The 24,819-nt window shown below is 54.4% G+C and overlaps 1 protein-coding gene and 1 long non-coding RNA gene across 3 annotated transcripts in view; one reads left to right on the plus strand and one right to left on the minus strand.

The window, feature by feature from the left end:
- The window catches only part of GSG1L (GSG1 like), a 126,983-nt gene that overhangs the window by 77,560 nt on the left and 24,604 nt on the right, over positions 1 to 24,819 (plus strand). For both annotated transcript variants that reach the window (XM_059415066.1, XM_059415067.1), the window contains one exon: positions 14,071 to 14,182. In XM_059415066.1, coding sequence (XP_059271049.1) covers positions 14,071 to 14,182 — 112 coding nt within the window. The remainder of the gene's footprint in view (positions 1 to 14,070; positions 14,183 to 24,819) is intronic.
- Positions 8,100 to 8,953, minus strand: LOC132027181 (uncharacterized). The gene is made up of 3 exons (XR_009407078.1): positions 8,934 to 8,953; positions 8,544 to 8,644; positions 8,100 to 8,361 (listed from the first exon to the last, which is right to left on the minus strand). It is a non-coding gene; the product is annotated as an uncharacterized LOC132027181 (long non-coding RNA).

Genomic DNA, 24,819 nt, shown 5'->3' on the forward strand with positions numbered 1-24,819 from the left:
GGGGGAAGAGGCCCAGCCAGGATATGGGGATGGGAGAGTTGGTCTAATCTGGGATGCAGGGGTGGGGCGATGGGGACCCGGGTGTATTCCCCAGAGCCCTAGAAGACAATCAGCTGCCTGGGAAGGAACTGGCAGTTTGGTTGGAGAAGGCACCTGGCATCTTGGGGGGCAGGGTGAGGTACACAGGGCCACTCCTGGGCCAGGCCTAGGGAAGGCGAGTGGACCCCAGAGCAGGAGCAGGGCAGCTGAGCCTTGCTGAGGCGGGCAGGGCTGATGGGGGTGGGAGCGGGGCCGGGGTTGGGGGTGGAGAGCTCCAGCTGCAGGCTGCCCCCAGGGCCTACGTAGAGCCACGCCTCACTGGCTTCGGGGCCTTAGCAGCTCATGGACCCAGCTGAGCCTTGATTCCTGGCAGACCGAGATCTGGGGGCCTTGTAGCCTGGTCCCCACTCTGAGCACCACAGAGCTCTGGTGGGAGCACCTCTCCGACTCCCAGGGCCTTCCTCAGAAGAGAGCTAGGCAGACCTACTTCCACCCAAGTTGAGTACGCAGACGACAAGTGGAGGGTCTCAGGCAGGGACACCAGGGCCAACAGCAGCCAAGGTGATGCTCCTGGGGGCCCCTCCTCTCCGTCCTCCATGAGCACCTCCTCCGCCCGGAGATTTGCTCAGACCCAGGCAGCCCCGGATGCTAACCCTGCGGGAGATCTTAGCACTGGCTTCAGGCTGACAGGGACAGCACCCAAGTCCAGAACCCACTGCCACACCTCACTCCAGCTTTGTCCTCTGTCACCTAGCTGAGTGGGGCTCCCTCTGGGCTCCTGTCCTGGGGGTGGGGTGGGGGGCAGGAGGTGCCTCTCTGGGAGCATCCCGAGCTAGAGGTCAGGAGAACGGGTGCCTGCGGGAGGGACAGCAGAGCCACTGGGCTTCTGAGGAGGCAAGGCCGACAGCGCCCCAGCCCGAGAGGCCTCGGGACCCCGCGGTGCCTCCTCAGCACACTTCCCACCTTCCTGCCCTGCATCTGAGCCCAGACCTGAGTCCTGGGTCTCGGCTTCCTTGTCACCTCCCCAAAGGGGCTGGGCCCTCCTGCCTTGGCCGAACGGACTCCCACTTCCTCCTCATGCTCTCTTTTCCTTCACAGCATTTATTAAACTCTGAATTTTAAATGTGTTGATTGTCTGTCCTCCCCCACGGCCATCAGCTCCGCGAGGGCGGGGACCTTGTCTGTCCTCCTCCTCCTCCCAGACCGCGCGAGGACAGTCAGCGGCTCTGCAGACCGTCCGGAGCCTCGGGAAGGGGCGGGCTGTCGGAGGTTTTGCTCCCTGGAGCTTCTGCGGCGAGACGGCTGCTCAGCTCATTTTTCTGGGGGTGCAGGCAGCTTCCTGGGCGGCGGAACTAATTGGATAGTATCCCAGCGTCCCTGCAGGGAAGTGTGGCGGCCCAGAGCTCTTGAAATCTAACCGGCCAGAAGAAGAGGATTTGCATTTCAGCTAATGTGACTGGTGGACGGCACAGTCGCTGTCGGAGGAGTGTTCTCAAGGCTGGCCAGGCCTGAGGCGGGGGCCCCAAACCCATCCTAGTTTTCTCTGTGCAGCCCAGGCGCCAAATGGGAGGTGAGGGGGGCCCCACAGCGTGAGGCCTGGAACGTGGGTGCACGGACTGGATATTCCTGGGAGAGAGAGACAGACAGCACAAGACAGAAGGGAAGAGTCTAAGACAGAGGTAGAAGGAAACAGAAGAAGAGACAGAGGCAGAAAGAGAGGGAAATGCCAAAGGGAGGGCCCCACGCCGTGGCCCCGGTGAGCACACGGTCCAGGAGGACAGCGAGATGGGCCTGTCCAATGAGACCCCCGCCCCCGCCGCGATTGCAGAGACCCTGGTGTCTTTCCTCATGCGAGCATCTTGCCTCAAAGAGCGAACCTCGGGTGTGTACAGATTCTCTCTGATGCCACAGGGGCCGGGAAGTGAAGCCCTTTCTGTCCTCTCGTGCCCAACCCGAGAGAAGCCATCGGTGCGCAGACTGGAGGGATGCTGGTCTTGAACTTCCCAGGGAGAGTGTGTGCTCTCCGGGACGCACGCCTCCCCTGCGGCCCCCGGGTCCCCAAGCCTGCCACAGGGTGTGCGGCCGATGGGACACGCCCCAGCCTGCAGCGGTGGGCGCCCACTGGGGGCTGCTGCTTTCACCTGGTGCGCCGGTCCTCCCGCTTTGTCCTGGGCCTCGCCCTCCGCGAAGGCCGCCGCCGCATCCACAGGGCCATCATTCCCGTGGCATTTTCCTCTAAATCACTCACTTTTTTTTTGAAACGTAAATGTATTCAGAAAGGAAGCTTCAGATCACCACCGGAAATGAAAAACCAGCGGTACTTGCAATGAAGAGAGAAGGGAACCATAAAACTGGGAAAAATCAAAACATCCCCATTGTAAAAACGTGTAGCATCTCAACCAGCGGCTCCCCCTCCCCGCCCACCCCCGGGGTGCGGCTGCCCTCTCCCCATCCCCCGCCCCGCCGGGGGACATTTGTAACCTCTGGAGATATTTTCGGGGATGCAGCTAAACATCCTGAGAAGCCCAGAATAGCCCACCCCCACGACAAAGGGGTATCGGGCCCCAGATGTCAGTAGTGCTGAGGTTTGGAACTTCTGGTCTAAAATAAGCTTGCGCGCCCGAAGGCGGTGTGCCCCACACTTGGGTAGCTCTGACCTGGTTAGCTGCTCACCCCTGAGGCTCAGCTGCAACACCCCCTCCCCAGGGATGCCTCCCCGGACCCCCAGAGCGGAGGTCACTGGAGGTCAGCTGCTGTGACCCCCGTACCGCTCACCTCCTGACTCTCTGGCTCTTAGCCTTTGCTTTCTGCCCGTGTCCTGGGCCCCCCCCCCCCCCCCCGCCCCAGACTCGCAAGCAGGCAGGGCCCACACCTGTCCTAGTCGTCCTTCTCCAGCCCTGGCTCCTAGCAGGTGCTCCGTAGTTACACGCGGAATGAACAAAAGCTGGGGGAAAAAAAAAAAAGAGGGGATTCTGTCCCTGAGTCCCCCACTGTCGGCCTGTCAGGCACTGTCTCCTGTGAAGTGGAGACTTGGAGAGGAGACCGGAACACGGGACTTCTGTGCCCCAGAGCACCCAGTGGGTGGAAAGGTCCCTGGCAGAGCGAGAGCCCTGAATCAAGGTTAGGGGTGATCTGCAGGGGGGCAGGGGTCCCTGGAGAGATCAGGGGCTCGTTGCTTCATTCATTTCTTTCCGCACAGTTCTCCCGAGCTATCCCGGGGTTGGTTAATAACGGTACCTCCTTTTCTCTCAAGGTCCTGGTCTGGATAGTCGATGACGGGGTCCCCCGCACTTTCCCTCTTGGGCCACAGTATCTAGTGGGGCAGGCGGAGAGTCGAGCAGTCACCGAGGCTTGAGAGGGCGGTCCATACAGGCTGTCTCTGCCCTGCCCTCACCACTCGGGGACACTGTACTCACAGGGGACACTCGGGCTTCTCTGTGTAGCCGTGGGGTGTAGAGCCTGAGTGGGGGACTGAGAGCCCGGAGCGGGGCTGCTGAGAAGGCACCCCCTCAGCAGACAGGGCTGCAAGTATCATGCATCATGCCAGAGTTGAGACGGTTGCCCCAGATGCAGCCCAAGGTCAAGGCTTGGGTAGAATGTCAAGACCACATTCCTGGAGCGTTTGAATTTCTGGGGTGGAGACGCAGAAGGCAGGGGGAGAGGGCCAGAACTGTGATGTGTGTGATTTGTGTGGACATGTCAAGGGCGGCTTCCAGCTCTGCCTCGGGGGGCCCCAGCTCGCTCTCCTCATTCCCACCCCGGCACGGGCCAGCGTCCCTGTCCCGCTTCCTCCTCCCGCCATCCAGCGGGTGACGACCCACTGCTGTCTCGGGGGGGCTTATGAACGTCCAAGGCCACCAGAATGGGGTTAGCGCATGTGAAGAGTTACGTGGGAGCAGGCCCTAGGATGACGTCACTCTTTCTGAGCGACCTTGAGGACGCACTGGTTGCGTCTTTGCGCACGAGGCCAGACTGTCGGGGCGTCCGCTGCTGTCTGCCGCCCGCTCGGATCGGGCGAGAACTCTTTGTTGTCCCCACGGCCCATGTTCTCCGTGGGCAGTCCTGGAAGGGGCTGCTCTGCGCGCGTCCGCATAGCCGGAGTCATTCTATCCTGGGACCCACCTCTCTCCCTCCCACTCCTCCAGGCCAGGCAACCTGACCTGGTCTCCAGGCGGAGGGGAGAGAAGCCGCCCCCGCTCCATCCCCCATTCTTCCACACATTCTCAGCGAGTATCCGCGTGTAGGCTTTGGAAATCGGCGAAGCTGGGACACGAACCCTTGGTTTCCCAGTCTTGTGTGACGACAGCTGTGCCCCAAAGTCATTGAGATCGTCTCTCCAGTTACCCCAGTGAAGCAGGGTAACAGGGAACGCTGGAGCGCAAATCCATGTTTTTAACATAAAAAATCATCCCACCACCACATGGCCCTGCGCTGCTCCAGGACCCACTGGGAACTGGGGTCGTGGCCTCAGGGACGCCTTCTAGGCAGGCCCCTACCGGCTGGGAAGGGTCCGAGTCCGTTCATTGCCGTGGGGCTCGATGGAGGCGGTTGGGGCAGACGAGGCTGGTGGCGGTTCAGTAAACCCCATCCTTGAACTGGGATGGTCCCCTATTAAAGCTGCCTCTGATTTGGGCCACTTCCCTGTAAAAGGCAAATAGAGAAATGCGCAGAACCCAAACAAGCATGATGCTAATGACTCAAGTGGCGGGCAGGGCAGAGGGATGGCAGTGATCTAGCCCGGGGCAGACAAGGTTGAGGGGCGACTCGGTAATTGCTCAGCTCCCACAGGATCCCCACAAGAAGAAGTCAACCGGCTCACCCCCCTTGTCCTCGGAGGGCAGAGCCAGAAATGAGCTTAAATTGGAGCTGGAAAGATTTAGGTTATGTGTAAGGAGGAACTTTTAAACCCTGAAATATGCTACTCAGAGAGGCTTCGGGTTCTCGAGAGAGTGTCCAAAAATAGCCTGGTCTTTAAAAATAGTCCTGGGCAGGCTTTAAACATAGCCTCTGCTCGGCTCCTTGGTCACGGTTTTCAGAGCAAGCGGACCCCGCCGTATGGGGTGCTCCCCAGGTCAGAGGGCTCGACGGACAGTCAGAGTCAACCTCCGGTCTCCATCCGGACAAACATTTGAATGTTTTAGATGTTTATAGATAAGGGATTTATTTTTCTGTCTTCCTTCCCGCTGAGGGGTGTCAGGAAGTTCCAACCTTCAGAAGCTCAAAGTTTTCGGCCGATGCTAAGTGGGTCAAACCCATCAGTTACCCCCAGTCTCTCCCCACTCCCGAGGCAGGGCTCTCTAGCATCTGCGGGTCGGCTGGGAAATTCATCCATCTCGGCAAAGCTCGCACCCCTCCAGCGACCTGCTCACCTGCCCCCTGACCTCGGCAGCCTTGGCCTGGCCGTGTCCTTGTCGCTTGGGGACCTACAGCCAGCTCTCCCGACCCCCTGCTTCCCACCTCCTCATCCTCCACACGCCAGCCAGAGAGATCGTACAGGTGAGACACACCTGATTCTCACCTTCTTGCTTACAGTTTCGTGATTCCTGCCCATTCGCCCTCAGGACAAAGCCCAAACTCCCTAGAGATCCAGAAGTTTTCAATGCCCCCTTTCTCTCTCCAGCAGCGGCTCCCTCACCCACGTGCCCTGCCTCACGGCGCTAACAGCCCACCAGGCCACTTTGCCTCCGAGCTCTCCCAGAGCGGGTCCGTGGCCAGGCACACCCTCTTGGTCCTTCTGAGCCTGCGGCTCTCAGATCGGAGGTCACCTTCCCTGGGTGACATTTTTTCCTGACCTTCCCGTTCAAGCCTGGTCAAGGAGCCCAGCTGGGCTTCCCATGGGTCCCTTGGCTGCCCTGGCCCATGCCAGTCCCCAGGTGTCTCTGTGGTCCCCCCGCCGCCCCCGCCCAGAGAGCATGAGGAGACCAGTCGGCTTGCCCCCAGCTGGAAGAGAGTCTGGCCCACCACAGGTACTCAGTACATGCTCAGGGACTCATCAACTCACTGTCAGGCCGCCCCAGCTTCCCCTTTGCTGCCCTCCTGCCCTATCTCATCAGGTTTCAGCCTCCTCCAGGTCCCCACCAGCTCTGCAATGTCCCAACATGACACGCATAGGATTGTTGGCAAATCTAGATCGGTGCCCACATACCCAAGAATATTTATGTAGACACGAATGCTCTCCGAGTGTTCGGAGTAGTGACTTAGCCTCTTTAATAATAAACTCTTTAATATATAATAATAAACATCTTTAATAATAAATTAATTAATCAGCTCCTTCTCTGTTATCTCCATTAAATGGAGCACGCCTTCAGCAGAGTATGTCCAAACCCTGCAAGACACAGTCAGGCCAGAGGCAAGACGAGTCCCAGAAGCTGGGTGGGTGTCATTGCTCCGTGTCCTGCCCCAGGCCACAGCTCCAGGCTGCTGTGTTCCCGCAGCAGGGGCCCCTGGGCCGGGGTCCACCACACCCGCTCCCCCACAGCGTGGCGTCATGGCTTGGCACTCCATCCCGTCCCTGTCATGTCGCTGGATCTCTCTTTACGCTCGTGAGCAGGGAGCTCACACACAGGGTGTCCCCACTCCCCGAAAGGACGATTTCCGCCCTCCTCTTGCTCCCTAAACTGCCGCAGGTCCGCACCCATGGACTCACCCTCAAGTGCTCGGTGGAGAGGAAGCCGCTCTGGGGGGCCTCCAGCCCCTTGCTTGTGTAGAAGCTCCCCTGCATTCCTTGCCTCCTCCGCCCTGCTTCTGCAGTTGCCCGGGGCCTCTCTGACCAGCAGTCCCCCCCGCCACCCCATCTACTGGATAGCTTGGTGGGGGGAGCACAGGAGCATTGTCTGTCTCCCCTCTTCAGGATCCATCTGAGCCCTGCTGTCACCCCTTTTTCCTGCTTCTGCATGGGTTTGGACGCCCTCTCTGGGATGACTTGGCTGCTTTCTCTCTTCGCGGCAGCCCTGTCGTAGCTGAGCGTCTGTCCCCCGTGTCCCACGTGCTGGCAGACCCAGCCGTGCCCCTCTGTCTTCACCTCTGACCTCAGGGCTGCTGCCTCCGTCTTGGCACACTTATTTGGCCTGGCGCTGGCCATGCCACACTCGCTTCCTCCCGCTGCCTAGGCCCCTCCTGGGCTGCTCCGGCCGCCCCTCCTACTCCGCTCGGCCCCAGCATTGGCTCGGCTCCATCCGAGTTTTCTCTTCCTACAATGTCTCTCTGGGTGGTTTCTCCCGGGCCCTTGTCCCTGTGCCAGTGACTCGTGCATTTGATCCCCAGCTCGGACTGCTCCCTGAACCCCCAACTTGTATACCCAACTGCTTGCTTGATGTCTCTGCTTGGGTAGGAGATAGACATTTCCAACCAATATGGCCCAGCTGGGACTCCAGCCCCCCCGGTGTTTTCCTTCCTTCCCCGTCTTTATCTTAGTAGACGGCACCACCACCACCATCTGCCCGCTTAGTGGCCCAGCCGGGAACTCTGGAGAGCACCCGAGAATTCCAGCACGTCCCGTTGGCTCCACCTTCACACCTGCCCAGGGGCTGCCAGCAGCTCTGGGCCAAGTAGCGGCCTCCTGGACGGGCCCCAGCCGGGCTCGCTCCTCCACAGCCCCTCCCCCGCCTTCCCTCTCCAGCCAGTAACCAGGACGAGCGGTCAACATAACCGAGGCGCCGCTTTCTGCCGTCTGCTGGCCTCTGTCGCGCTGACGATAAAAGCCGGACTCATCACTGTGCTCCGTAAGGTGCTGGCTGCTGGCCGCCCTCCTCACCCACCCCTAGCCGCCTTCTCCTGAGCCCCCTGCGGGAGCTTCCTCTCCCTGTCACCCCCAGCTCAGGCCCCTGCCAGGCCTCTCCCCCTCCTACGGGAGTGCTCTGCCCCAGGCCTCCCCGCGGCTGCCTCCAGCTCCCATCAAATCTTTGCTTAAACATCTCCTCCCGAGGGGCCCCTGGGTGGCCCAGTGGGTTGGGCGTCTGCCTTTAGCCCAGGTCTTGATCCCGGAGTCCCGGCATCCGGCCCCATCTCAGCAGGGAGTCTGCTTCTCCCTCCGCCCTTCCCCCTGCTTGTGCTCTGTCTCACTCTCTCTCAAATAAATACATACAATCTTTAAAAAAAAAAAAAAAAAATCACCTCCCCAGAGAGGCCCTCCCTGACCATCCAGTCTGAGCGGCCCCCAGGATCTCCCTGTCACGTTATTTTATTTTCATCACGGCACCTCTCTCTACAGGATGTCTTCCTGTTAACTCACGTGCTCGTTGTCCGGATCTCTCCATTAGGCCCCCGGGGGCCTTGAGGGCAGGGCCTGGGTCTGTCTGTGTTAGCGGCCCCCAAGCACTAGACCTGTGAAAAGCATTTGATAAGTGTTCACTGACAGATCGAATTAACAAATGATAAATACATGAACGTTGACTTGGATATTGGCTCATGTCCCGAGTCAGCCGATCCGGTCCCCCGCCTTGCTCATTCCCGTATCCAGGACCCAGAACTCTCCACCCGCGGACTGACGCCCCGCCCCCACACACCTTGACATCTGTGGTGGTCTGTTCGTCTGCTCCGTCCCGAACACTTACTGTGTGCTGGGACTCCGGACCTGGTGCCTGGACAAGGGTGCCATCTGGAGGACCTATACAGTGGGTCTTAGGCATTCATTCATTCATTCATTCATTCAAGAAGCACTGATATAGGGCCTCCTTCCTGCCAAGCACTATTCTAGATGCTTCACAAGTATAAGCCACCTGCTACTCATACCGACCTATGACAGGTGCTGTTATTACCCCCACGTTACACTTGGGGAAACTGAGGCACAGAAATGGGACGTCACCCCCTCAAGGTCACGTAGCTGGTGAGTGACAGAGCTGGAAGCTACAGACTCTCTGTCACTTTGTTTTCCCCCTGCTTTACCCTGGGCTTACCTTCTGACCCTCCCGACACGGTCTCTCAATTCTGGGCCCGCGCCAGCCCCTCCGGACTGGACAGCCGACTTCCCTTGGTTGGTCTGAGCAGGGCTGGGAGTTGTGGCAGCCCTTCCCGCTCTGGGAAGGAATCACACCCAGCCCAGCTCTGGCGCCTCCGTCAGCGTCACACGCCAGTGCCCTCCAGCGTCCCCCAGAGGCTTGGATGAGCCATGGCCACCTCGCGGCGTGGGGTTGTGGGCCGGGGCTCCCGTTTATGGTGGCAGGATTTGGAAAATGAGGTTTACAGCCATGAGTTTCCTTCCCGCCAGGAAGCAGCAGTCACGGAGCAGGAAAGCCCCATTCATTTAGTTGATGCTAATTTAGGACGTGCAGGAACTCCGCAGAAAGTCACTTTTTCACCCAGAGGAGTTGGAAACCATTCCTTCTGCAAAGGGTTCCTATGACAGACGGTACCGTGGGCCTCCCTCTGCAGAGCAGACCTGCTTCCAGAAACATGGGTGAGGGTCAGGTTTTTAAAGGAGCCTCTTCAAAATGCAATCAGAGACTCTCACCAGCCTATCTCGGAGTGAATTGTCATTTTCTTAAAGCACGGCCTTTCGTATTTAGGAGTAAATGGAATTCGATTGAGAAATCAATGCTTTTTCAGACTAATGATTTGGAAAATTAATTATTCTGCCGACAGGCTGGGTCTGGCTTTTGGGTCTAGCTGGGAGTTTTTGTTATGTCCCCACTGCCCTAATCCAAGGAATGATTGTTCTCATGAAAGTTTTCTTTCTTTAGTAGATGTTCCCTAGAACTACCTGTGCCTACTAAGATCCCCATTTTATAGATGAGAAAACCAAGGCATCCAGAGGTTGCATAACTCAGGGAGCATCTGGACTGGCAGGGTACCAAAGGACCTGAAGAGGTTAGAACTGTGGGGCGTTTGGAGAGAAAGCTCCTCCCCGAGAAAGGGACTGGGGTGGCTAGGGAAGGGGTCGGGACCCCACCAAAGGCACAAGGCTCCTGGGTAGGTCAGCAGTTCCAGGGGGAATGAGCACTGGGCAGCGAGGAGAGGGGGCTTGTCCTCCCAGCGAACAGACTGTCTTGTGACTTATAAGAACTACAACATTGTGGCATTGACACAGGGACAGAGGGAGACCAGTGGAACAGAGTGACATTAGGACACAGGCTCATATACATGTCAGGCTTGGAATGTAAGTGTCATTTAAAATCACTGCAGAAAGAACAGACCATTCTACAAGGATTCAAAACAATTAGCGACTCATTAAAGACAGTTTCCTCACACCATTCACCAAGATAAATTCTGGGTGAATTCATATAAAAATATAGGACTGTGTATTGATGGTGCTACTTTTCTAAGCCTTGTTTGTTTGTTTTGTTTTGTTTTGTTTTGTTTTAAGATTTTTATTTGAGAGAGAGAGAGAAAGTGAGCAGGGGAAGGGGCAGAGGGAGAGAGAGAACCAGACTCCCCACCGAGCAGGGAGGCCGAGGACATGGGGCTTATTCCCAAGACCTGGAGATCATGATCTGAGCCGAAGGCAGATGTTTAACCGACTGAGCCACCCAGGTCCCTTACGATGCTCCTTTTCTAAAAGTAGACAGAGGAAGCAAAAACCAAAAAGGAAAAGACTGGTAAGTTTGACGATATCAGATACCAAAATGTAGGACAAAAGAGGCTTTATCCATAATTGCCATCATTCGGCACTGGAAAGCCATGAGGAGACATGGAGGAAACGTGCATGCCTATTGCTAACTGACAGATCTCGACCTGAGAAGGCTACACACCATATGATTCCAACTATATGATATTCTAGAAAAAGCAAAATGATGAAGAAGGCAAAAAGATTGGTGGCTGCCAGGGCTTCAGAGCAGGTGGAGAACAGGGGATTTTTAAGGCCGTGAAATGAGTCGACACAGTAATGGTGGACACGTGTCACCAAAGATTGATCAAGATCCGAAAAAAAAAAAAAGATTGATCAAAATCTATAGAATGTACAACACGAAGAGAAAGCCCTAACGTAAACTAAGTTAATAGTTTAATTTAGTTAATACTGGGATCAGCGTTGGCTTGTCAATGGTAGCAAATACACTACGCTAATGCCAGATATTAATCGTACGGGAAACTGTGGGAGTGGTGACCGGGGAGCCCTCTGTAAGTTCCCCTCGCTTTTTCTGTAAACCCAAAATGGCTCTAAAAACCAAAGTCTATTTATGAATTAAAAACAAAAAGATGCACAGCGCATGGGAAAAGGCAAGCAGTAGACTCTCGGTCTTCTATGCAACAGGCAGGATTAGTATGCAGAATACATAAAGAATTTCTACCAATTGATAAGGGAAAATGTCTATGTGTACATATATATATATATATATATATATATATATTATTTTTTTTTTAAACTGACAAAGGATACATTCAGGCACTGTAGGGACAGAGGTAAGAATGGTCAACTGAGTCGTGAAGAACACCCAAGCTCACTAGGAACGAAGGGAACACAAAACTTTAAATGATGTTGAAGAGTCACTCTGCGTCATGCAAGGGGCACAGTATTGAACGTTTTGGAATCTGCAGCGTCGGGGAAGGTTGGGGTAAGACCCCCCAGACAGCTGGCGGAAGCACGAGATGGGGCTACCACACAAGGGAGCAATTCCCCGACACGGACTCAACTTTAAAATGCACAGGCTTCATGACCCAGCAATTCTTCTTATTCCCTCTGCAGATATCCCTGCTTGTAAGCACAAAGACACTTAGAGAAAAGCGTTCATTGCAGCGCTGCTCATAGAGCAAAAACCTGGAAATAATATAACTGTCAATTGATTGGTTAAGTAAAACACACTACTTCATTATTAAGGAGTTGTACGCAGCAGTTCCAAAGAATAAGGTAGGTCTGTTATGTACCTCTTGGCAAGTTCACCCAGGACTGTGTCAAGTAAAGAAGAATAAGACAGCCATATGGCTCACCACTCTTCTCCTCCTTCTAATAGACTGAGCCAGGGCAGAGAGGACCAAAGAGGGTGCTGTGTTGGCTGTGACAGCCCTGGACAGTTCTGTGCCACCTGCCAGGGCACAACTAAAAATGCAGACTAGAACGTACCGGATTTTCTGACTTGAGGGCTCCCTGCCAGGCCACACCTGCGGTCCCATAACAGTGACAAGTGTCCACAAGGGGCTGACCCAGGCTCAGAGAAGCAGGCAGCCACATTGCTTCTTTGGTCTCCGTTGGATCCAGGGTCCAGGGACTGGAGCGTGACCCAGAGGTGTGCTGGAGCCTGCGGGCATGAGGTCGGGAATGCCGATGGCACAACCTCTGCTCTGCTTTCGGTGACGTCACATCGGTAGCTTGAGATCGGCCATAGTGGGAGTCACTGCACCATGGAACTAGGCAAATGCTACAGATCAGGGCTTTTCTTTTCCCTCTGGAGAACCAGTTGTTCAACATTTATCTTCACACTATGGGAATGCAGGGCGGCCCTCTCCCTCCACCGCCCACTCTGAGTTCCAGGATGCAGAGCCCTGCTCCCTCTTAACTTCTTCTCTGCTAAGCCTCCTCCTCTCCTCCGTTCATCTGCATCTTTCCTCTTGCCTCCTCTTCAAGAAGAGGAAAGAGGGTGATCAGGCAGCCAGGGCAGGACAGACGCGCGCTGGGCAGCACGGGATAAGCCCTGCAGCTGAGGGCATTTGAATCTGGGCACCAGCCCCGACAACGCCATCGACCCCCTTCATAACCGTGGACAGACTTTAGCACTCCAGGCTTCTGTGTTCTCGTCTGTGAGATGCGAATAATCATACGCGGCTGTACATACACAGCCTTACAGGCGTGGTTCTGCTTCCTCTCCAGGGAGGGACACGCATGTAGACTGCATCGTGAATGGACCCTATGGAGATGTCCAGTGGGCCACCTGAACAATGGTACATAGTCCCCGATCATGGTACTTCTTGATACTTAGAAGGTTGTTACGAAAAGGAAGAGGTAATAACCCCGAGTGCTTGGCCCACAGCAGGTGCACAAGCATGATTGCTTTCCTTTCTAGTAATCTACCCCTTCTCTTCTCCACACTGTATCACTCTGTCTTAGGGTTGGGTTCGTGAGGGCTCCAGATGCCATGGTCCACACAGGGAAATGCCCTCCGGGCTGTAATAACCCTTCCAGCTGTAACAACGCTATGCCCCCAGGCACTGGCATTGAAGCTGCCTTGTCCCATTCACCCACCTTTTGCCTTACCCGTCAGAGTCCTCATCTTAGGGTCCAAAGATCTGAACAAAGCTCAAAGAGTGAAGCTTTGCCCAGCTCTCCATGGAGAAAATGTGGGGGAAGCGGATTCCCACTCAGATCCGTGGGAATCCCAGCCAGCGGGCTCAAAGATTTTTGACCCGTGAACCACAGAAAAACATTGCATGTTTCAGTCACCACACACACGGACGTACGCGTAGAACCAAAAAGATTCACAAAATAATATTCACTCTTGCTAAGCTTGATGGTATTGGGCATGTCTATTCTATTCCATTCTTGTTGCCTTTCTTTCTTTCTTTCTTCTTTTTTTTTTTTTTTTTTTTTTTACTGCTGGCAATCAGTGAAGGTGATTTCATGACCCACTAGTCTAATGAGTCCAGACCTACAGTTTGAAAAATACCCTCTAGGCGCCTTCTCCCAAATGACCAAATGACCTTACAGTTTGCAGGCATCAGCGAACTATATAGCCCACGGGTGAAATCCGGCCCAGCGCTTGTTTTTGTAAATAAAGTTTTATCGGTACACAGCCATACTCATCCATGTATGTATTGTCTATGGCTCTTTGGGGCTACAGCAGTGGAGAAGTAGTTGCAACAGACATCGCGTGGATCCCAGAGCCTTAAGTATCTATATTACCCGGTACTTAACAGAAAAAGTGTGTCCACCTATGCCCAGAGCTAACTCTGGGTCTCCCTTGTTTAATCTTCCCAGGCCTGCCTTTTGCTCTCTCACTCAAGCTCAAGTTCCTTGGCTGGCTGAGAAAACCGCCCCCCTCTTGCTTCCTGCTCCAGTCCTGCCGACGGCCCTTCCTCCAGGCTGTCCCCCAATACTAAGAGGTCCATGGGACAAAGGGGACAGAGCCCCACCTGGCCTCCTGACGCCTTGTTCTGCTCCCCCCACAGGCCTCCTGGGAATGGTAGCCCACATGATGTACACACAAGTATTCCAGGTCACTGTGAGTCTTGGCCCTGAAGACTGGAGACCCCACTCCTGGGACTACGGGTGGTCGTTCTGGTAAGTGGCTTTGACCTTTAGCCTTGCTGGGACTTCAGCAGCTTGGCCCAGCTCGGGGGAGAAGAGCAGAAGAGGGCAAAGGTAGCTAGCCGGGAGTCCAAAGGCACTTTGAGACCCTACAGCTGGGGTTGCAAACTATGACCCATGGGCTAAATCAGGCCCACAACCTGTTTTTCCACAGCCTTTGACTTAAGGATGGTTTTTACATGCAGGATGCTGAAAAATAAATCAAAAGAATAACATCTTGTGGCCCGTGAACATTACACGAAATTCAAATTTCAGTGTCCGTCAATCAAGTTTTACGGGGACAGAGCCACACTTAACATTTATGTGTTGTCTGGCTGCTTTCCCGCTACAACAACGGGATTGTGGTTGCTACCGACCCTCCGCGGCCCGCAGGCCTGAAGTATTTACTACCTGGCCCTCTACAGAGAAAGTTTGCCGACCCTGCCACACAGGCCGCTCTGGGAAGGTGGGGATGGAAGCTGGCAAGTGGCGGGAGCCCCGGGAGGTCTGATAAGCTGGGTGTGCCAAAGAAAGGCAGGATGAGCGATAGACTCCTGTGTATGTGTAAACACACAATGTGTGTTAGAGAAAAGTCTGGGAGGAACAGTTAAGGTGCCTCGTGTTGTAACAGAAAAATCTACTCCAAGCAACATGGAAATACGCTAGTTCCTGTAAGTGGAAGGTGCATCTGTGTTATGGACTTCAGGCTGCGTTTGATCCAGAGTCTCTGACATCATCAGGACTGACTGCTCTTCCTCTGTGATCGTCCGCACATGTGAACCCTGTCCCTGGGTGGGCTTCCCTTCTGGTGGTCAGAAAGCCGTTCCTGAAGCTGGTGCTTCTTCCTCCACATACATTCCCCAACATTGACTAAAGTCCCAAGCCTCCCTCTGCTGGGCCCAATTTAGGTCATTGCCTCTGTCTTGAGTCATCACCCCAGCTGAGGGAATGGCATGACCTTATTGGCTCAGCTTGCCTACACTTACCTCTGGAGTGAGGAAAAAACCGAAAACGAAAACTTGCAAATGGTGAGTGGGTGGAATGGATGCTGGGTGAGCTACCAGACACTACCAGAAGTGTCTGCTTCAGGCACAGCTGGATCCAGGTGATCAGATGATTCATCAGGAGTTTAGACGGTCTCCCCTCCCCATTTTCCTATCTCTGTTCCCTTTGTGTTGGTTGGCTTCATTCACAAGCAGCTTTTCCCTAAGCAAGCTTTTTCCTAAGCAAACTCATCAAACCCAGCTCTAGACTTACATTTTACAAATGTGGGAACACCAGCAGAGAGATGGGGCTTCTTTCCAGGATTTCCAGCCAACATCCTGGTAATGGCTTTCACTGGATTGGCTTAAGTCATGTGTCCATCCCAGGACCAATGATTTAGACCCCAAGGAGACTGGGGGCTGCTCTAATTGGTCTGGCCCGAGTCACAAGGTCAAGGAGGAGAGATTGACCCCACCCAAAATGTTGGTCCAAAGAGGAGGAAGGGCGTCCCCTAAGGGAAATTTGGGGGTGGGGTGGGGTTATCAGATGGGATGCATGCTGGAAAGAGCAACCACACATGTCTGGGGTCTGCAGATCTGGACCATTCTGGTGGTTGGGGACCATTTATCTACTTAGTCATTTTACAGGCGCTTACCACATGCTTACTTGGGGGCAGCCGCTCTCCTAGGTACTGGGGGTACAGCAGTGGCCAAGACACTGTTGTAACAGGCAATGGAGACAAGTAAATAAGCTATCCTGTGGATGGTGGGGTGGGGGGTGGTTCACAGACCGCCGGAGGAGAGCTCGCAGACCCAGCCCCAGGCAGGGAGGGCCCTCTGGGAGCAATGTAGTCGGGCAGGCTAGTGGAAGAGGGGATAAGCTAGTGTGCTGGCCGGGGGTCAGCAGGTACAGAGACTTTGGAGGAAGGTGGTCAGAGTGGAGCAGGAAGACCTCCAAGTCAGAAAGAACCCCTTTCAGACCTGTGGGGACGGCTGCTGATTTGTGCCCCTCGCACTCTGCTGGGCTCCGCCCCCTGCAAAGACAGGTGCCTTAAAGGGACCTAGACTGTCCCACACCACCCCTGATCCCTTGAAGTGGAAGCACCGCAGGGAAACCAGCTAAGGCTCTGGCTCCCTGTCACCCAGGGCTTCCCTCCTTATGGTCATTCTTGCCCGAGCTCTTGACCTTGGAAGCTGGTCATCGGAACTAGATGGTGCGGAGCACGTGTGTAATAGTCTCTGCCGTGCACTGGGCCCTGCTGTGTCATCATTCTAACAAAGCTCTGGTTGTGTACTTTGTGGAGAGGGAACGGAGGCACAGGGAACTTAAGTCAACTCTCCAGGCCAGCTGGTGCTGCGTGGCAGAGCTGGGATCTGAACGCAGGTGGCCTGGCCTTGGAGCCCACCCCTTCAGCCTCTGTATTCTGCCTCTCTGAGTCTGGGATGATACAAAGACGGTTTATAGATGGGCTTAGCACCCTGTTTCACATATGGCAAGCGCTCTTCTAAAAGTGTTTACCAACCCTTTTTTAATTTTTTAATTTTTATTTTTTTAAAAGATTTTATTTATTTATTTGACAGAGAGAAATCACAAGTAGGCAGAGAGGCAGGCAGAGAGAGAGAGAGAGGAGGAAGCAGGCTCCCTGCGGAGCAGAGAGCCTGATGCGGGGCTCGATCCCAGGACCCTGGGATCATGACCTGAGCCGAAGGCAGAGGCTTTAACCCACTGAGCCACCCAGGCACCCGGTACCAACCCTTTTTTTAAAAAAAAAGATTTTATTTATTTGTTTAGAAAGCACACAAATAGGAGGAAGAGCAGAGAAAGAGGGAGAGAGAGGATCTCAAGCCGACTCATGCCGAGCATGAGTGTGGAGCCCAGTGTGGCACTTGATCTCATGAACCTGAGATCATGACCTGAGCCTCCATCAAGAGTCCAGTCCTTAACAGACGGAGCCACCCAGACGCCCCAGACACCAGCCCTTCTAATATTACTATTACTGATATGCAATTAACATATGCAAAACCCGCATGTTGCGTGTATAGAAACCAGGGCTCAGAAAGGTTGGGTCACTCACCCAGGGTCCCACAGCCTTCAGTGGTTATAGGATTCTGAGCCCCTCCTCCCACAGGAGGCTCTCTAGAGGCCTCTAGCTCTCCATCCTGGCACTTAGCATCCAAAACCCAGTCTGCTGTGTCAGCCAGGGGACCCTTTCTTTCCCTGAAAGCCGGGCCTCCTGCCCTCCTCCTCTTCTCCCTCGGGGCTGGCCTCATTCTCATTTGACTTCTTTAAGGCCGGGGCCCAACATGCGGCCCCTATTAGGGCTGATCCATTTCTTCTTGTCACCGAGGCCTGCAAGATGGATCAGCCCCATTTTTCATCCCTTACTTCTGGGGCCTCGCCAGGGCTGTGCAGTGTCATTTCTCTTGTTTAATATGTGTGAGGCCATTTGTCAAAATTCTGGTCCCTGCCCCCCCCCACCCCGCCCCCATCCCAGGCACAAGAGAAGAGACCCTCTCGGAGGCCAGACAGCTCCGGCCTCTGTCTCCCCACCCAGCAGAGCCAGGTAGGCCTCGGGGGCTTGGCAGGCGGGGGATGGGAGATGCTCAGCTGATGTTGGGCACCAGCTTCCCGGAGAGACACGTGCACAGGGAGGGGAAGGCTCCTTGCTTGGGAATCAGACAGCCTGGTTCAAACCTTCCGCGGACATGCACGGCCGGACCCCTGCAGGCTGACAGTGTGGAGGCGTGGTAGAGGCCAGAGCAATCAGAGCGCATGGGAGCAGAGCCCCCACTCTGACCCTCACTGGCTGTGGACGCGCCCCAGGTCACTCAGCCTCCCCATGCCTCAGTATGCTCATCTGTAAAATGGGGCTGGCCTGAGTTTCTCCTTGTGGGACCCCTGCAAGTAGCGTGTCCTGTATCTCTTCATCTAGACACCTTACCCGAAAATAAAAATGGGTTCTTGTTTCTTACGGTTTAGTGCGTTGACCGGGCTTAGCTAGGACATCCTTGCTCAGGGTCTCCCGTGACGCTCCAGTGGGTCGCTGGCCACGATGACATCATCTGGGGCAGGGCCAGGGAGGGTGTCCAAGCTGGCCCCTCCCAGCACCGGCTGTGGGTGCCGGCTGGGGTCTGGGGGCTGAGCGAGGCTGTCAGCGGGCGCGGCTTCTCGTGAGGAGCAAGAATTCCAAGAGATCTGAGCAGACGCTACGAGTTTATTTTATGACCTTGCCTCGGAAGTCACTCTGTCACTTCTGGTGCATTCTCTCGGTCGAGAGCTAGTGATGGGGTCAGATTCAAGGCGAAGGGGCCTCGAAAAGCATGAACCTTAGGAGGGGAGGCTCCAGGCAGGGGCATCTCGGGAGGAGCTATGATGGGGACCCGGTGGATCGGGGCAGTGCGGTGCTTAGCACAGCGGTTGTGCTCCATGAATGCTGCTGTTGGAGGGAAGCAGCCGCCTCTCAGTCTATCCACCTCTGGAGTGGATGATAGTAATGTGTGTTTCATAGGGTTGTTGGAGGGACTATGTGTGCCGAGCTCTTAAAGCGCTTGGTACACAGCGAGTGCTCCTAAGTGGCAGTGATTCTAAGTGGTGACAATGACATTGAGCCTTTGCTAATGCTGCTCTCACTTGCTGGGAGGCACATGCCCCGAATGTCCACACAGTGACACCCTGTGAGCATGCAGGCAGCCCCTTGCCGTCTGTGCCCTGGGCTCCAGCTGCCCCGGAGGGGGGTGCCCTCCTGTCCCTTTGGCCCTAAGCCTCGGAACCCCATTGGAGGTCCAACTCCCCACCTTCTGCCTGGCTTTTTTTTCTTTTTTTTTTTTTTTTCCTTCCCCAGCTCTGTGTCTCAGGTCCCCAAGCTGTCTGGTCCTGCCGTGCTAACTCCCACAGACGGGTTACCAGGCCCAGTTCAGGAACCAGGACGCAGCCTCAGAGAGAGCAAAGGCCCAGAACGCGCAGTGAGCCCAGGGGCTGCAAACTGCACATAGCCCCGGGCTGGGGCTGAGACCAGCCCCTAAACGTTTTGTCGCCTGCCAAGGTGTTAGATAAGAGATGGATTCAGGCAACTTGGTGGCTCAGTTGGTTAAGCATCTGCCTTGGGCTCCGATCAGGGTCCCAAGGTCCTGGAATCAAGGACCACACTGGGCTCCCTGCTCAGTGGGGATCTGCTTCTCCCTCCCCGTCGGTCCCCCTGCTCACGATCGCTTTCTCTCTCTCACACACACATACGCACAAATCTAGGGGGAAAAAAAACTATTAAAAATTACAGTGTTTTAAAAAAATAACAGACGTATTTGTTTTTAACATCTAAAAAGGTGAACATTTTACGTAAAAATCCAAGTTTGGGGCTCCTATCAGAAGCTATGTCCTTGCCAAACCGGCCTTGCCACGTGCACCGGGAGCTGGAGTTGCGTGGTGGCTGTCCCTTTCCATGGGGCATCTGCTCCCCGGGTCACCCCCACCCCTACCCCTCCCTGCCGCCTTGCGCTTTCCCGGCATCACCAACCACCGGGCCCTGCAGGAATCTGCATGGTGGCCCCCGCGGGGAAGGGCAGCATGGCAGTTTTCCTGGTGATGACGGGAACGTGGAAAACTAGTCGCTTTGTCCTTCTGCTTCGAATTTGATCAAAATGGAGCAAGATTTTAGAAAGCCCCCGTCCTGAGCGTTCTGCCTGCAGACTGCGGGTAGGAGAGCATCACAGAGTTGTAGCTTCACAAGAGCTAGAAGCCCAGAGAGGTTAAGCAGTTTGGCACAGGTCACACAGCAGAGTAGCAGGTTGGGCCAGGACCGGGTTGAGGCAGGGATGCCTCTCTGTTCGCCCCCGAGACCCAGTCTCCGTGAAGCGGATGGCCTGGCCGCTACCCTCTTTTCTTCGCCTTGTGCCCTCCAATCTCCGCGACCCTGCGGAAACAGAAGGCTGGCCTCTTCCCTCTCTTGGGGCCCGAGGGCTGGCCTGCCCTCTCTGCAGGCCTTAGCTGGCCTTTCTGCTGCCGTGACCATCGAAGGACCTTGCCCCACGGAGCCCCTGGAGAGGGTGTGTTTGCTGTCACCACTGTCACCGCTGGGAGACCGAGAGTGCTCAGCAGGAGCTGGAAGCTCTCTTTTTCTCACGTCCCCCAAAGCAGGGGGCTCTGGCCTCCCCCTTCCTCTACGACCAGGGAGGGGACGCCTGCTGGCCGTGGCTGAACTGGCTGGGCCCCCAGAACCTGCCACTGTCAGCTCTGCAGCCCTCAGCTCTGGGGCCCTGAGCGTGGCCTAGACCAAGCATTTGTGTCCTGTCTTGCACTCTGATTCTCTGTCCGTCCATCCTAATGAGGACTAGGGCTGCCTCCCTTGGGGGTCAGGTAACAGTCTTCCCACGGAGCAGGGCCTCTATTCATCCCTGGATCTGGCCCCAGCATCCGCCCTGGCCTGCCCTGCAGCTCCCAGAGCACCAAGAGGTTGACAGCCACTCTGTCCAGCCCATCACCCTCCCCTCTCCTCCCCCACAGTGTCCACTCTGCTCTCGGCTCCCAAAACCAGGCCAACCACCCACGTGGTTATATCTGTTCGTTCAGTCTGTTTGGGTCATATCTGTATCTCTTCGTTCTACCAATATTTACTGGGCACCTCCTATGTGCCAGGCACAGTTCTAGGTGCTAAGGATAGAGCAGTGAACAAAACAAAGCTTCTGTTTTCATGAAACTGAAGTTCTGGTGTGGGTGGGAAGATGATCAAAGCCCAAATAAGCGGGCCTGCCCCTTCTGGAAAGATGGAATAGACCTACGTCTCCCTATTCCTCCTGCTAAAGACACCTAAGATCCTGGAACACGAGACATAAGGCCAGCGTAACAAGGAGCTGGTCGAGAGAAGACAGTCGGCTGACCTGGGACCAAGAGACAGGACACCGGCGCAACCCAGGCTGGAAATGAAGAAGTCAGCAACCCGGCAATGCCAAAGATGCCCGTGTATGTGCAGGTGCATACACGCGCGCGCGCACGCACACACACACACACACACGCAAACACACCAAAAGTCTGCTTTCTGTAGCCACAAGACCAGGAAAGGGGCAGCCTACCAAGACAGAAAACTTAGCAACAACTGCTCTCGACAGTCACACATCCCAGAAAACAAACCACGAACAAACCAACGGCTGTGGGTGGACGCCCCCACTCGCGCCAAGCTCAGATTCCCTTCATCAGGCTGTCATGAGGCACATCACCGGCGGCAGTGAGAGCAGAGCAGGGAGCCGCGACTGTCACTTTTCTGGAATTGTAACAAACCCCACCCATCCCCAAGTGGCAGTGGAGGTCACACAGGGAGCCAGGACCCCTGCCCCCAGGGACAGTCAGTTCTGCTCATGCAATGCCTATTAAAATCTCAGCAAGATTTCTTGTAGGTATAGACAAGATTATTCTGGAATTTATTAGGAAAGGCAAAGGAACTAGAATAGCTAAAACAATTTTGAGAAGTCTCGAAGTGGGAGGAATTAGTCTATCCAATTTCAAGATTTAATATGTAGTTACAGTAGTCTAGGCTGTGCGGTCGGGGGGAGGGATACACAGAGATCAATAGGACAGAAGAAGGAACCCAGAAACAGACCCACACAAATGGGCCTCACTGATCATTTGACAAAGATGCAAATCCATTCCGTGGAGAGGGGAGTAGCCTTTTCAACAAATGGTGGCTGGAATTATTGGACGTACAGGGACAAAAGGAAAAAAAAATCAATCTTGATCTAAACTCCATGCCTGGTATCAAAATTAACTCAAAATGGTTTAGGGACCGCAATACAAATTGTAAGACTCTAAAATTTTTAGGGAAAAAAATAGAAAATCTTTGGGATCTAGACATAGGCACAGAGGTCTTAGATTTGATATCAAACGGATCAAAAACATAAATGGAAAATTTGATACCTTGCATGTCAGCAAAATGAAACACTTGCTCTGTGACAGACCTGTGGTTGGAAAGACAAGCGACCGAGGAAAACATTTGTAAGCCACCTCTCACACAAAGGCCCCGTATTTAGGATCCATACAAACACTCCCAACTCAACAGTAAACCACAACAGCGTCCAAACAATCTGATTAGAAAGTGGGCAGAAGAACATGAACAGATATTTTGCCAAAGAGGATAAACAGATGGCAAGTAAGCAAGAGGAAAGATGTTCAGCACCATTAGCCATTAGAAAAATGCAAATGAAAACCACAATGAGGTGTTACTACACAGCTATCAGAATCGCTCAAAGAAAAAAAAAAAAGCGACAACATGACATGCTGGTGCAGATGTGGAGAAACTGCCTGATCTGAGGGCATAAATGGTTGATACAGAAATTGGGTTGACTCTCCAGAGAAGTATACTGAGTGCTAAAAGCCGATCCCCAAAATACGGGCCGTGTGATTCCACTTATGCAACATTCTTAAAATGACAAAATAAGAGAAATGAAGAGCTGATTACTGGTTGCTAGAGGTTGGGAGGGGAGGGGGTGTGGCTGTAAAATGGCAACAGGAGTGTGGTGAACGGAGACGGTCTGTATCTTGACTATTGGTGTCGATAGGCCGGCTGGGGACTGACTGTATCCGCAAGACGTTACCATTGAGGAAAACTGGGTACAGGGTACGTGGAACTCTCTGTGTTATTTCTTACAACTGCCTGTGAATCTATAATTATCCCAAAATAGAAAGTTTCATTTAAGAACAAAGAATAATAAATAATAGGAAGAAAAGCTACAGGAGAATTACAGGGTGTGGTGAGGCCTGCGATGAAACTGAACAGGGGTGTGTGACAGGGAGAGAAGCTCCTCCCCTCGTCGGGTAACCAGACTTGGAAGCTGGACCTGCTCCTAGATAAGCTCCCTGATCCTAAAGACTCGAAATTCACTTTTAAAACTAAGCCATGTAAAATAGGGAATTTATAGAGAGCAATTGCGCAGGAACTTGGGTTGCTGATGACAGACACCCCATTCAGACTGGCTTAGAGAAAGAAAAAAATCCGATAAGGGAGTTTGGGCTCCCATAACTGAAAAGTCCAGGGATAATGGCTTCAGCACAGGGACCTGGATCTTTTTTCAAGGCTCTGCTAAGTAGTCAGCCTCCTTAGCAGGTTGCATGGTGGCAAGACAGTTCCTAGCAGCTCCAGGCTCAAATCCCACCAGCTTGGCACCCCGGGAGAGATGGGACCGAGAGTCCCGGGATGGAGTCTCATCAGCCTGACTTGGGTGTCACACGCCCATCCGTGAACCAATGACTGTGGCCAGAGGGAAGTGATGCTCTCATTGGCCAGGTATTGGCCATGCAATCACCCTAAAGTTTGGGGATGAGGCCAGCTCCACGCAAACCGTGTGGCCTGAGAGGAGGGAAGCACTGGTCCCTTAACAGAACGGTTACTGGTCAGGCCAAACCAACCTGGGTGTCGGGGAATCCCAGGAGAGGCCCGCTTCTTTGTTCTCCAGCCTCGCGTTCTGAATTTCCACCTCTGTAGTTCAAACACCCATCCCACTTTGAGCTGGTCTTGAGTTTCATTGCTGAGAGGACAGAGTATCTGATTGGATCAACTTTGGTCAGATGCTCAGCCCTTATCCAGTCGTCTGTGAACACGGAGGGCGGGGTGACCTCCCAGACTCTTTGACGGACAGGGCTGCTCTAAGACGGACCAGGTGGAGCCCATCGCTGTCCGTCATCGATACTGGAGAGCTTCTGGGAGGTCTACATTTGCTCCTTATCACGAAGGAACAAGGAATCCATTAGCAGTTTTGTCGATAAGGGACAGGTGATGATCGGGCATCCCTGGGAGACAGGCTGAATCCTCCCACTTCCCCTTGCTTGCCTTCTGGGTGGCCTGGGGCTGATAAAAAGCAGAGCAGTGCGTGTGGCAGGTGGGCTGCCCTGGCCTTGAGGAATGGATTGGCGGTGATGTTGAGAGACCCAACGGAGAAGAGGAGGTTGGATGCTCTGAGACAGGCAGGCAGCACTGAGCCTTGATTGGGAGGAAACCCGTCATCCGGGCAGGGACTGGAGAGCATGGACGTGGAGACCCGGCTGGGTGTAACTCACGGGAGTCAGGCAGGTCCCCCTCCTGATTCTAAATGTTACTGCCCCGTCCTGGTCAGAGGAACTAGGCGGGAGACCACGTCTAGAACGGACAGCGGGTCAGAGAAGACCAGCGCCTGGTCCCTGATCTGCTAGGTCCACACCTCCTTCCCTTCTTTCCTGCTGTCAGCTCTGGCTGGCCCCACATCCACGTCAGGTGAGCGCAGCCAAGAATTGCCGGCAGTGCTTGGAGGAAGGGTGGAGAAGAGCGCCACACGGTCATGATAGCTTAATCTCGCAGAGGGAGAGTTTGGAAATGAAGCCAGACAGAAGGGGCAGGAAGCATGTTGAAGCTGCTGGTGGTTGTAAGGACAGCGAACTTCTTTTGAGTGCCTGCTCTATGCACCAGGCGCAGTCTGAGATGATTTGGACGGCCCATCTCCTTCAATCCTTACAACAACGTTGTGAGTTGGTGCTGTTGTTACATCCATTAAAATGATGTGAGGAGTAAGGGGCGGGGGGGTTAAGCATCTTGCCCAAGGTCAAACATGAACAGAGGTAATTTAACCCACCATGGACACCAGCTTTTAGGGTCCCCCCCCACCCCGCCGCTTCTTCTTTATCATCAACTCCAA

Source organism: Mustela nigripes, chromosome 11 (genome assembly GCF_022355385.1).
Source record: "Mustela nigripes isolate SB6536 chromosome 11, MUSNIG.SB6536, whole genome shotgun sequence".
NCBI lineage: Eukaryota > Metazoa > Chordata > Mammalia > Carnivora > Mustelidae > Mustela > Mustela nigripes.